At 42.4% G+C, this 13274-nt stretch overlaps 1 protein-coding gene across 1 annotated transcript; it reads right to left on the minus strand.

Annotated features, from left to right (window-relative positions):
* Positions 1-834: 834 nt before the first annotated feature.
* Positions 835-4705, minus strand: RRAD (RRAD, Ras related glycolysis inhibitor and calcium channel regulator). The gene is made up of 5 exons (XM_065641012.1): positions 4632-4705; positions 4166-4524; positions 3856-3929; positions 3157-3361; positions 835-1653 (listed from the first exon to the last, which is right to left on the minus strand). Exons 2-5 carry the CDS (start codon positions 4518-4520, stop codon positions 1376-1378), a joined length of 912 nt encoding a protein of 303 aa, XP_065497084.1. The 5' UTR covers positions 4521-4524; positions 4632-4705; the 3' UTR covers positions 835-1375.
* Between the last annotated feature and the right edge of the window lie 8569 nt (positions 4706-13274).

A 13274-nucleotide genomic window follows, 5' to 3' on the forward strand; every position in this document is an offset into this window, starting at 1 on the left:
TGTATGTTTTACTGGTTTTAAGAAGTGAGTTTATGGACAATTTTAAACAGAATGTATCCTATGAAAAGGAATGCATAAAGCAAATGAGGTAAGTCCAAGTTTTTCACTGAGATATGACTGCTTTTTAACTTCATGAATAGCAAATAGGGAAAAAGAATAGAAGCACATTAATTATAACACAGTGAAATGAATATGAAGACTTTAACAGCACTGAAGGCCACCATATACCACAGCTGAAGCCCACAATTCTTTCAAATGGCCTTGCCAGCCTACTTTGAGCTTCTTGAAACCACGGGGAGGTATCTACAGGCTTGTGAGTAGGTTAGAAAGCTATACCACTCCCAGAAAAGAAGAAAAAAAACAAAATCAAAACCAAACTCACACATTTGCTTATTGGCTGTAACACAAGGCCTTCAAGCCAGGAGAGGACTTACAAAGTAGAACATTGCAGGCTTCGATTTATCTAACTAATGGCATTATAAAGAGGCCTGTTCCTGCCAGAACCAGGTTGAAGATAAACAAAAATATGAAGGGTCAAGGCACCTCTTTCCAATATGAACTGTAGAAGTAGTGTTCATAAAAGCAGGTTTTACTTCTTAAAGAAAAAGTCTGTTGAAGAACACAAGATATTCCTGATTCATCTTGTTCCAGATCTTCAGCATGTGTAAATCTGCATAGTTTGTGTGTAACGTTTTGCACAGTGAAAAAAGTCAGTATAAAAATACCGTTCTCCCATTCTTTATCCATAGTATGAGAAAAGCACAGTTGATTATAACAGGAAATAATACTTTATTATAAAATCTGCATGTAAACAAGTAACAAATTAATTGAATAATGGTTAATGCAAGTGCAAATTAACTTCATAAAATGATATCTGTTCTGTATTTAACTATATATTTATATGTCATTTGTTTTCTCCCATTCTAATGTAGTTCTAATCCCCTCTCCCCACATTTGTTTAAAAAGATTTATCATTGCTTGCTTTATACTAGAAAGAGTGTACGAGCCTGCGTACAAGTTTAAGTTTTGCTCTGCAAACAAGACAAGTCTATGGTGATACTCATCATATCTTTGCATCTCTGGTATCCACAGGACAAGAGGATATATAACATATGTACACAGTGAAAATGTGGCCATGCCAAGCCACTATTTACAGTTAGTTCATTTACTTGCACACATTGAAACTTAAACCATTTATCAATGAAGCAGACATTGTCGCACAACTTCTGGACTTGCTTGTGCACCTTAAGGCATTAACAAGAGTCTCAACTGACAAGTCATTCTTCTTATCACCATGAGGATCATCCATATGCTTCTCATAACAGTCAGATGCTTGTTCATCACACACGCATAACATCTGGCCTTGCTGAAGCTTCTAAAGCACAGATAAGTCATGGCAAGACTTGGATTTTGCTTTGAAAGCCATCTTCTTATTGTTCTTTGCCACAATTCTCCCAAGGAATCGCTTTGCCTTTTTGCCTATGCTTTCTCTTCTTTTTGTGTTAGCCATTCTCCTGGCATTGTCTTCTTTACTGTCTTTTCGAAGTCTGATTTGCCGAACAATACCTTCAAACAAGTCCTTGACATTATGATGAAGAGCAGCTGATGTCTCGATAAATTTGCAGTCAAACACAACGGCACAGGCCCGTCCCTCTGGATGGAAAGAGAAAAAAGGAGATGAGTGGAGATGTACATTTTCTCTCCATATATACTGTCAGAAAAAAACCCCAAAAGTTGACTTTAAGTGAGGGAGTGCCTTTACTGCCATGAAGAACCTTACTGCATAGTGGGAAAGTGCAAATTTGAGCTCGTGGTTTTGCCCCCTTACTTTTCTTGGTTTTGTTGTGATATAGTCAGAAATCTCATTTGACCAATGGTACTGAATGTAAGACAACAATAGTCCTACAGGCTGACAGACCATCCCAGTATTGTTTAAGAGCTAAAGATGAGACAGGAGTGGTGCTTGGATGCACGCTTGCTGCTTGATGGGAAAGTGAGGTACAGAAATTTTTATTTCTTCTGAAAGCTGTTGAGCAATTATACACCTCTGCCTTACTGCAATAAGTGAGAGTTTTCCACATTAGTTATAAATGAAGGTCAAGTCATTGAACAGATCAGTAGAGATCATGAAGATGTACACCACTGGATTTGACTAGGACTACATTCAAAATGCAAGATGCTCAATGTTCCAGACATAAGCACGTAACTCCAGAACATTGCTGCAGTGTAGATTTCCATGCTCAATTTGTGGTAAATAATGGCAAAGTTGTAAACCTGAGCAAAGTATTGATGTTACCACTAGGACAGGTCAACCATGCACTGCCACCAGCCTGAAAATTGATAATCTCCTGGTGAACAGTCAACTCCCTGTGCAGGCGTTTGATATAGGGAACATGGCAAGACCAGACAGCAAGAGATGGCTCATCATCATCAAGGCACCAATATTTCAGAGTATTCTTCCCAATGAAAAACACAACCACCACCAATCAAACCACACACCACAAAATGTTTACTTAAGTGAAATTAATATTGTGGTGTTGGCAGTGGTTACTGTGCTCTAGTTACAGAAATGCTAGCTGGAACTGAGAAAATTCTCACTGATCACAACTGCAGAATATACAAGAAGACTAAGTTGTGTGAGCCTGGTCCCACCAGCTCAACTCAAATGTGATGGAATCACTTCCAGAAGAAAAGAGGATTGTACAGGCTGTAGGGGATTGCCCTTTTCAAAGGCTGCCTGAGTTCTATGACATGGCACTCCTGTCCCTTAAAAAGCATAGCTCGGTCTATCAAATCTTGAGACTAGCAAGTGCTGTTGTACATGTAACATACAATTAAACTCTTTCAGTTAATATGGACCAAACCTGAATGCTACACAAAACAATCTGCTAAACTGCAGCTCTGAAGCATTTATTTCTCTTGTACTGCAGTTGAGAGCATTGCTCTGTGCAGTCACAAATCTTCCTCCACCACCATCTCCACCGGTTTCTGCGGTACCAAGTCCCTCAGCGTGAACCAGCTGGCTTGATTTCTCTGGTGTGCCTCAAATAATATGTTTTTCCTACATCAAACCCAGACCATTTCTATTGACTATGATCATCCATAGCCTTTGCTACTGATTTAGATGCTATTGTATAAACTAATAGTGTCTCTTACCATCAACTGAGACTTCCCGGGACCTGACCAGGTCGCTTTTATTGCCCACAAGAATAATAGGAATGTCTTCTGTTTGCCTTGCTCTTCTTAGCTGGATTCTTAGCTCAGAGGCCTTTTCAAAACTAACTTTGTCTGTCACTGAATAGACAATAATATAGGCATCTCCCATTTTCATACAGTGGTTCTGAAGCCATTGGCTGTCATCCTAAAACAAAAGCAAGAAATAGATTTATTGCACTGAAAAAATCTATTCAACACCAATCAATGATTTAATTATTTTAACCACCTTAAAGATATTTTTGTTAGCTTTATTAAATAGTCAGTAAAAGTAAGCCAACCTCCCTTTAAAAAAATGATTTTGTTGGTTTTTTTTAAAAAAAAAAATCACAAAACAAAATTATCTTTTTTTGAGAAATAATATCAGGTCTGCACTGATCAGATCGTGAATCTCTAATTTTACAGTAACACCCTGGGCTGCTCATTCAAAACATTAAGGGATTTACACCCCAGCCCTATTCAGTTTTTTTAATTGCCTGCCTAGCTACAAGAAATTAATTGCAGGAGAGAACAAAGGCAGTATGAATTCTTATTTTTTAATATTACTGATCGAAGAAATAGACATAGTTGTACCATTTCTACTTTTTAGGATGAACCACTGATCACGCCATAAAGAAAAAAATATCATAAATCTGTAAGTACCTGCTCCCATATATCAAACACCACGAGAGATGCTTCTTCTCCGTCAACTATAATAGATCTGTCATATGTATTTCCTACGGAAAAAAAAAAAAAAAAAAAAAATCAGAAAAAAATAAGTTATTCTTCTCCCTCCCTGCCGGCAGCCTGGGAGGGGTGGCCGGAGGGGATGCTCGGGGAGCCGGGGCCGAAGCCCGGGGAGCCGGGGCCGGCGGCGGTACCGCTGCCCTCTGCCGCTCGGAGCGGCGTGTCCCCGGCCCCGGGATCCGCCTCCCTCCGCCCGGGGGCTGCCCTGGGGGCCCCGCGCCCTCACCGGCCTCTTCCGCGTCCGCGCAGTCCTCCACGCCGCCGAAGATGCGGGCCAGGCTGGTCTTGCCGACGCCGTGCTCGCCCAGCAGGATCACTTTGTAGAGGTTGCTGTCGGAGTCGCTGCCCGAGGAGATGACGGAGTCGGAGGAGTCGGAGGCCCAGCTCTCCCGGTGCTCCTCGCCGGGGCTGTACGAGGTGCAGCGCACCAGGCCGGAGAGCTCGCCCTGCGGCAGGGCGGCCCGCAGGTCCCGCTCGTCCACCGGCATGCTGCGCCGGTGCAGGTGCTGGTGCACGGAGAAGGGCATGCTGCCGCGCCGCTTGTCCAGGTAGCGCAGCTTGTCGCCGCGGTTCAGAGTCATGGAGCTACGGGCGGAGGGGAGAGCAGAGCTGTCAGCACCCGCCGCCCCTCGGTGCCCCAGCCGCTACAGCACGGGCCAGTCCCGCCGCGCCGCCCGCGGAGCAGCGCTTACCTCGGGGCGCTCCGCGGAGGGAGGGAAGCAGAAAGGGATTCCCCGCCGTTAATCGCTTGTGCTGCCGCGGGAGCTCCCTCAGCGAGTGCTGCCGCCACCCCGCTCCTCGCCCCTATTTATGGCTCCGCCAGCCCGGCCCTCCCCGCCGTGACGCGCACCGCACGGCTCCCTGCCAGCGCGGCCGTGGGCAGAGCTGTCCGCCCACGGCACCGCTCCGAGCCGCTGCGCTCTGCGCGGCGGGGGCGGGGAGCCCGGCGCGGGGAGTCCCGCCGGGGGCGGCACGGCCCGTTCTGCTGGCGGCAGCGAAGGGGGCGGCCGCGGGGCTGCCCTCCTGCCGGCCGCGGGGCTGCCCTCCTGCCGGCCGCGGGGCTGCCCTGCTGCCGGCCGCGGGGCTCCCCTCCTGCCGGCCGCGGGGCTGCCCTGCTGCCGGCCGCGGGGCTCCCCTCCCGCCGGGGCCGCGGCACGGCGGCGCAGGGGGAGCGCTGTGTGGAGGCGAGGGCTGGAAGCGGAGCGTTTCAATGGGAAATACCGTCATGTGTAGCGAGTGACAGGCTGTGCAGCCAAGCTACCGGGCTCTGCCCCGCGTCCCGGCCCTTTCCCGATGCTCCCCCGGTGGAAATGGAAGACAGCATTTGCTATCTATGTCACCTGGTTCCACTCGCAGCCCAGTGCGAGAGAGCGTGTGTCGTACCCAAACAGGTTTCCTCGGTTTGTTAGGCTCCATGTTATTGTTCAGGAGTTTAGGTCTACAGTAGTGTTAGGAAAAACAGTTGCAAATCTGCAGTATTTGCAATCTTTGCATTACTTTGTGCTTGCTTGACCTAACGTTCAGGACTGGCTTATGAGAAAAGCACCTCTGCGAGGTGTTGCAGTTACATAGTAAGCTTGCCAGAGTGTCCACATGAGGTGTTAACGGTTTAAGAGGGAAATATAAAACATAAAGGTCAAATTCTTCTCTTGATTTCACCTGAGCAGCAAAGTGAGACAGTGAAGGGCTTATCTCATAAGTGGTACAGTCATGAACGTGTGATCGGGTGAAGAAACGACTAACCAGATAACTATACTTGTATTCTGAATGGCTCACCCAAGCATCGCGTATACAGTTTATTGTTTACCTAGCAACCGAAACGTGTTAGACATTTTACAGCCAAAATAACTCTGGCTCCTGCTCCCAAAAGATTACAGCCTGATCAGTAGGGGAAAATCCCTGTGACTCTGTATAGGGATAGTTGCCATCAAATCCGTGAGAGTTTAAGGGTTTACACATCCACTACAGAAACAAGGCTAAAGAAGGTAAGAGATAGGGAGGTAATGGAAATTAAATTATAGATGTAGGGAATAAAGTAAGGGAAGGAAAAGAACCTGTGGGATTTGGCTATGGGGTTTCATAGCAAATAAAACACAGCATACCGCCTCAGAAATATTTTTCTTACAACATGTTGAACTCCTCACACTACTTAACTGCAGCAAAGGTAGACATGAAAAACGCTTTGAAGGGACTGACCACAAGGAATGGATTTTTTTTCCTGTGAAATTAAGTAAGCAAATGTTCTGTTATTTTCAGGAGCTAATTATAATTCTCTAGTCCATGCTCTTCGGGTGGTTTTGGCCACCCCACCCTGATAACTACAGTTTGAAGTGTTAATGTGGCAGTTAAAGATCATCAAGTGCTTGCAGCAAGTTCTCTCTGCCTGTCTCACAAAACAGCAACCAAAATAGCCTTGTCAGTTTAAATAGTCAGAGTCTGGTGGTGAAATGAAGTGAGTGCTTCAGTTAACTGAACCGAATTATAAACCTCTGGTTAGCATTTTAAATCACATTTAAATAAATTACGGTTAGCATTTGAAGTACGCCTTGGTTACTTAACTTGGATAGACTGGAATCTGCCAAACCATCTTAATCTGTATTTATATACAGTTAATTATGTAAATACACTTCCAGAAATTGAAGTTCTTCTGTTAACTTTTTAAAAATTTGAATGTTTCTGAATGGGTTTGTAAGTCTTTTGGATCAGTCTTTCTTGCATGCCTTTACTGTGTTTCAGGGTCAAACTTTAGAAGTTGACATATAAAGTGTGGGTATTTCTAATTATTTTCTCTGTGAAAGAAAGGAAATCTGAGAAGCACCAGAATCAAAGATACCGTGCCACTTTTGTGACACATATAGCACTACTGACTGGAACCAAACTAAAAATGGGAGTTTCACTGACACTTAAAGAAGCCATACTTTATTCTAGGCCTTTTGCTCATGAGAATTATAAATATTTTAATGATGTAAATGCAAGATAGACTGCTTGCTAGCCAAAAAGTAATAGGAAAGGCATATGCAAAGTGTTAGATTAAAAACTTGAGACAACAGTGTTTCAGCAGGAAAAGTGACTGAAAATAAAATAATGCCTAATAGAAATCATGCAAAAAATTTGGGAATCTGTGGCAAATACTTGTTTTGTGCCAGCACCCAGGTACAACTAATGGATTAATGGTTATGGAATTCCACCAGGTTTACAGGATACGACTTGGGATCTGGCACTGGGTTCTGTGAGTTGTCCTTTAACAGAAAGTGAGATGGCCTTGGATTAGGTCCCTGGGACTTTGCTTGTTCCTGCAGGGATGAGGACCAGCTGCAGAGAGGAGCGCTGTGCCAAGGCAGTCGGGTTTGTTCCCACCCGCCGCAGGATTTCTGCCTGGAACCAGAGAGAGGGGGAATTCACAGGAGTCATGTAGCTGATTTATCTCCTTTGATCTCAATAGGTCCAGCTATTTTGTGAAGTTGGGAGGAATTAACAGATAATTCAGGTTAATCACTTGAGACATATAACATGCTTCTTCACATAGCATGTGATCCTGTTTGCTGTTAATTATTGCTATAGATTCATGTACACATTACCGTGGCACCTGCTGATTTCAGTGGGGTGCATATGAGACCACGGGCTTGAAATGCTGATCCTCTAGTTTCTTTGAAGGATTTTCAGACCATTTATTTCTATTTAAAAGTGATTTGCATGTCTTGCTTTTCTACTCTTACGTTCTATTTTTCTAGCTTTTACTGGTCTAGGGTTTGTTTTAATTAAATGAGTGCTTCAGACACATACTGTAGACTTGATGTTTTTAGTAAGCCTAATATACAATTCCTTCCGTATTGAAATGGAAACAAAAAATTTTATAATTCTGTTGGATTTTACATAGAGCCAGACCTGGAGTCTGTCACTGGTGAAGGTGCAAGTCCACTCCAGCCTGCAGGGCAGCCTGTAAGTGCATCACCTGGGGGGTACCATCTGCGGTTCTTCAGAGTGGCTCTGCAGCAATCCAGGTGTCCGTCCCCTGCAATGGCCGTGTCACATCACCCGCAGTACAGCTGCAGTCCAGGGGCTGCTGTCTAACCCAGACCCTCACTACATGAGGAGGTACGGCTTAACAAAAGGAACAAGCAAATTCTGCCAAGGCCAGAAGCACCGGGTCATTTTTTGTCTCAGGGACCTCAGCTACATCCAAATTACCGGAGTATTCTGGGATCCTGGAGGAACCACTGTAACCTCCTGTACGAGAATCAATCCAAAAGCTTCACTTTTGCTTGGCTGCCCACCATCTGTGGTGCGTGTTCTGTGGTGCTCATAGAAGAATTTGATCAGAGATTTAGAAAGAAAGATCAATATAGGATGTCCTGTATTCTGTGGAACGGAGCACGAAGCTCTCTAAAAATTGATTACTTTTTAATTTTCTTTTTTTTTCAGTTTTATTTAATTTTCATATGATTTTCATTTTCCTTATTTCATATGCTTTTCTCTTAAGGTGCTTTTCTTTGTATTTTACATGTAGCACATCCAGTTTGTTGTTTGTTTAGTTTTCTTTTCTTTTCTGTTATCTCACTCCTTCCTTACTCTCTCTCCTTTTTTTTTCCCTTTCAGTTTTCCTCTAGTTTTTGAGAAGTATCAGTGTTCACTTCTAGAGCACTCTCTTGGCCTGAGTACTTTTCATCATATGGAAAATGAAAAACATGCAGACCAGTCCTGGTTTTCCAGTGGTTTATTCCTGGGGTAATAAAGCTTGTGTCTGGAGTTTCTTTATGCTATATTAGGTGCAGAGTGCATTTCACGGTGTAAATGACAAGCACAGACGTTGCAGGGAGTGCAGTGATAACTGAGCATGTATAACCTAACACCTGACCTTCTCCCCTCTGAATTTTCAGATAAAAAAGCAGAATTTGGGGGGCTGAATTAACTATATGTGATTCTGTGCCATCCGTGTTTGTTCAAGGTCAAATGACATGTTATGAACAGCATTTATATTTTTACATCAAACTAACATTATTACTGAATTCCAGTTTTTACTTTTGCTGCTGTCTCACATTGTTTCACATTTGATTAAGAGTAATACAAATAATTTTAACAGCCCAATGACTGGATTAGCAGCAGTGAGGTTTGGGAGAAAATCTTGTTCTCAGCGTGACTCTATGCTGGAAGTTGTTGGTTTCTCCTCTTCTTACTTCTCAACTCATCTGCACTGTCTCACATCTAATTAATCAGCCATTATGTGGGTGAAGTTATTTCTATACGAGCTGCAGAGATATCCAAAAAGGTCTGTTCATGCCAAGTTATATGAAGCATTACTATTGCAGAAGCATGAGTCTGGCTACCTCCCAAATACGTGGATTAAAAACCAGATAGCAGCATTTATTATTATTTTAATTACAGGAGTGACAGACTCAGGCCAGTGGAAGAAGAGACAGAGGCAGCAAAAGGAAATGTGCTGGCTTTTTTAACCTAAGCAAGAGAGATAGAGGTATAGGGAAATGAAGAAAACACCAGCATTTTTTCCTTATCCTACAAAAAGCAGGATATAGTGCAAATGTGGTTTCAAGTTTTCCTCACCATCACCCTTCAAGCCATAGATTAGTGTGTGCAGAACAGATACAGACTAATTGGTTCAGTTTGTGAGCTGCATGCAAATGCACATGAGACCTTTTCATGTGTAGCATATGGTATGTTGCACTGTCTTGCAGTTAATGTGTAGGGATGTAAAAGCGGGCTACAGTTTGAACTGTGTGAGTAACTGTAGCAATGGTGGAGCTTTCAGCCTTAGCACTAACTGTGTTGTGGGAAAGCCTGATAAATGTCACATCCACGCTGAACCTGCATTTGGACACTGCCAAAGGAGGGCAGCACATCCCCTTGGCCAAGGAGCCATGCCTTTGCTTATAACTACTCTTGCATTTAATGATAGGGAATATTTTTGGTTGAATAGTGGTAGTCATGAATTGAGGCTGCAACAATAGCATGTGAGAAGTATGAGCTTTGGAGTCAATAGGAACCAACTTAGTTTAGAAACCTAATGTAGAGTGCCGGGGGGAAATGCAAGCAGAAACCTAACTAAATCCATTATTAGATCTACAAAATGAATCACAAGTTGGTTCCTCTCTTAGCTACTGTGCTTCCTCTCAGCTCCAGACCAGAAATTCTAAAGGTCGCTGATAGACACCGCAAAAGAATGTAGTACTGTTTGTGTTTTTCAGGTAGAAAATTACAAAATAGGTATGGTTTAAGTCTATTGCTTGTAACATAAAGCAAAGGCTTCTGTCTTTCTGAAACTCGTGCAAAAGAGTGCAAAAAATAACTTGGGATAAGAATAACTGGAAATGTGGTTCATCTTCCTGCTGCTCTGAATTTCTCACTGCTGTGAGTAAACTAAAAAAATTCCCCCACTAGATAACCTTATGACCAACTGCACCAGGTGAATCATTGCTCCGAAAAAAAGAACTTGCACAAGTGGCATATCTAATTTCATTTTTGCCTGTGCAGTTCTCCCACTTCTTTTTCACAGAGTGCACCACACGATTAGTAAACTATCCTGTTAGAATATACTTGGGAAAACCATTCTTTCTCAGTCTAACTTTAAATTTGCACTGACTTTTAGTTTTTCAGATTCAAGTTTACTTCTTACTGACATGGTAACCACTTGTGCTATACCCTGCTACAAGAGCCTGAGTTTGGATACCCCCTTAGTTTCCTCAGTCACCGCGGAATGGACTCATTAGCACGTACCGTATGTGATCAGCTGTTCAGTCCTATTGCATTTCAAGTTTGGAGTAAAATCAGAACATGACCTAAGATATTTCCATAATTATTTTCTTTCATCACCCCCAATTCCTCTTTTTCAGCATGAAACCTGTCATGGCCAATGTGCATGACATACCTCTTCTGTCCATGAGTGGAATGCTAGATATCCTGTTACAATTCCTGTGGGATGTATACTCCTTAGTGTGGATTTCAGAGGCCCTTTAAAAGAAATATCTAGAAGTCTGATACTATTAAAAAGTTTCTGAATTTACAGTTTGCAACAGACAGTTGGTTTAAGGAGTGGACAAGTAAATGGCTGACTGGCTGTCTTACTAAGAAGTGCATAGTGGTAAGAAAGAAAATTGCAAATGGAAGATTTATTGGTTACCAGCAGAAGCTCTTGGCAAGAGGAATGAATCTATTTACAATAACAAATTAAAGGAGCTGTACTGGGTCAGACTCAGCTTACAGCCAGTTTCCAGTAGCTGTCAGTAGTAGACATCTAAAAAAGAATGGACAATAAGAACATGATAAACACAATTAAAACTCCCCCTGTACAACTGCCAGGCTAGAATATTCCTTTTGTTCAGAGGTGCTTAATGTGTTTTTTCTGCATATTTTTCTAATCACTTTTTAACCCATATAGATTTTCAATGTCATGCAACACCTGCATTTACTGTATTGTGAAGCAGAGAATAAGGTTTCCCTCATCTTTTTCATACATGAAATGATTTTATAGTTTTCTGTAGTAATTATCTCTCTTGGCTGAGGAACCCAGAGTATTCAGTCACTGCTTGTATAAACATGATCTCTACTTGCCCTTCCGTCTATCTTTTCTAATGCATCTTTTTAGAAGCTAGGGTCCAAGAAGCACACAGATTAGAAACACAGATTGTTCAAACTGCACATGTCCATGGACTTCCACAGTGGGCGGTGATGCTTTCTGCTTTCTTTGTTAATCCTGAGAATTAACAGCATCTGTTTACACTGTCAGCTGAGCAGTGAGTAATATTTTCATGGACCTGCTGTGACTCTCTTTTGAGAAACAAAGGGTTTAATTAGGCAGGAAATTGGGTAGAAAACAGCCTAAAGATGCCCTTGCTAACCCACAGAGCCCATTTCTTCCATACGCCTACAGAACATCTTCAAAAGTTGCCTGTTAACAGCCATCTTCCACACAGTACTACAGAAAAAAAACCCACAGAAACTGGCAGAATGAAAGTATAGTTAAAAGGGAAAACTACTCTGTAGCAAGAGATTACAGTGAGGGTGCTGGGAGTACGGCAGATTGCGCCAGTGACAAAGCATTGCTTGCGTTTCAACACATTAGGGAGATACCAAAGGAAAGAAGCCCTGGGAATATGGGGTCTGAAAATCTGGGTAAAGTCATCATATTGTAGGTGTTTCCATGAATATGATAGGTGAACAAGGAAAAGTCTCCTTGCAGTGGAAACCCATCAGTAGGAGCAGACCTGTGGTCTGACGAGATGACCAACAGCTTCCAGCATGCAAAGTCGCATTGATTCATCGCTGAGGGAAGAACGTAAGACAGAAATACAATTTGTTATGTTCGTGGCAATATAAACTGAAACTTTAACTATGCTGCCCTCTTCTGTGTGCTTCCTATCTAACAAGAAAGGACAAGGATTTTTAAATCTATCTTTTCTAACACAGAAACTTCAGTTTTGTGTCCAGACGTGCATTTATAATGCTTAGAATAGCTGCACCTTATATAAGGCTTGTGATGGGGACTGGTGGTGACCAGAATTAAAACATAGCTGCTGTTTTGCTATAGGTGATAAAGTCTGATCTTGTTTCCCTTGTGGGCAAAAGTCCATTTCCCTTTCATTTCAACAAATGAAAGCTTGAAACAGGGACAAAACCTCACAGTTACAGGAGAGACTTATGAATTTGAAATAGAAAGGCATCACACTTCTCTATAACTCAGTGGAGAATTTGTGGTGTCTTTTGCTGTGGTGAGTGATGTCATGGAATTGTTCATGTGAAGTGTGTAGGAATTTGGATGTGAGAGATGTTATCGTCTGTTCCAGGAGAAACTCGGAATTTGTCCAGTTGGAATGTGCTGAGTTGGGCAGATTCCACGTTTGCATCACAGCAGTAATAGGCATCTCTGCTGCTTTTAAATGTCTCATTTCCTGCTTTGCCTCTGCTGCTATGCAAGAAGACTTCAACAATTCTTATAGTAGAATTATACTAGAATCAAATAAAATTTATTATTTTCACTTTAAATTGTCAAAGTTCTTTCTGATTTTATGATTGAGAAAGAATGTAATAGTAATTATGCTAACCATAATACGCTTCATTATCTACCACTTTCTCTCCAAAAAATACAAAATGATCAGGATCTAGGCTCATGATAAAATACAGAGAAAAGCACAAGCATAGACGGATATAATAGAAAGATATGAAGTGCGTACTTATATAAAGAGAGTTATAGACAGTAGACTTGAAATATATTATTTTATGAAAGCAAATGCAGATCTTAATTTCACAGCCAACCCTAAATAAAAAAAACCTGCATCAGAACTCCAGTGCCAAAAGTATCTCAGTCCCAAAGATAAAACCACAAA

This window comes from Caloenas nicobarica, chromosome 9 (genome assembly GCF_036013445.1).
Source record: "Caloenas nicobarica isolate bCalNic1 chromosome 9, bCalNic1.hap1, whole genome shotgun sequence".
Taxonomy (NCBI): domain Eukaryota; kingdom Metazoa; phylum Chordata; class Aves; order Columbiformes; family Columbidae; genus Caloenas; species Caloenas nicobarica.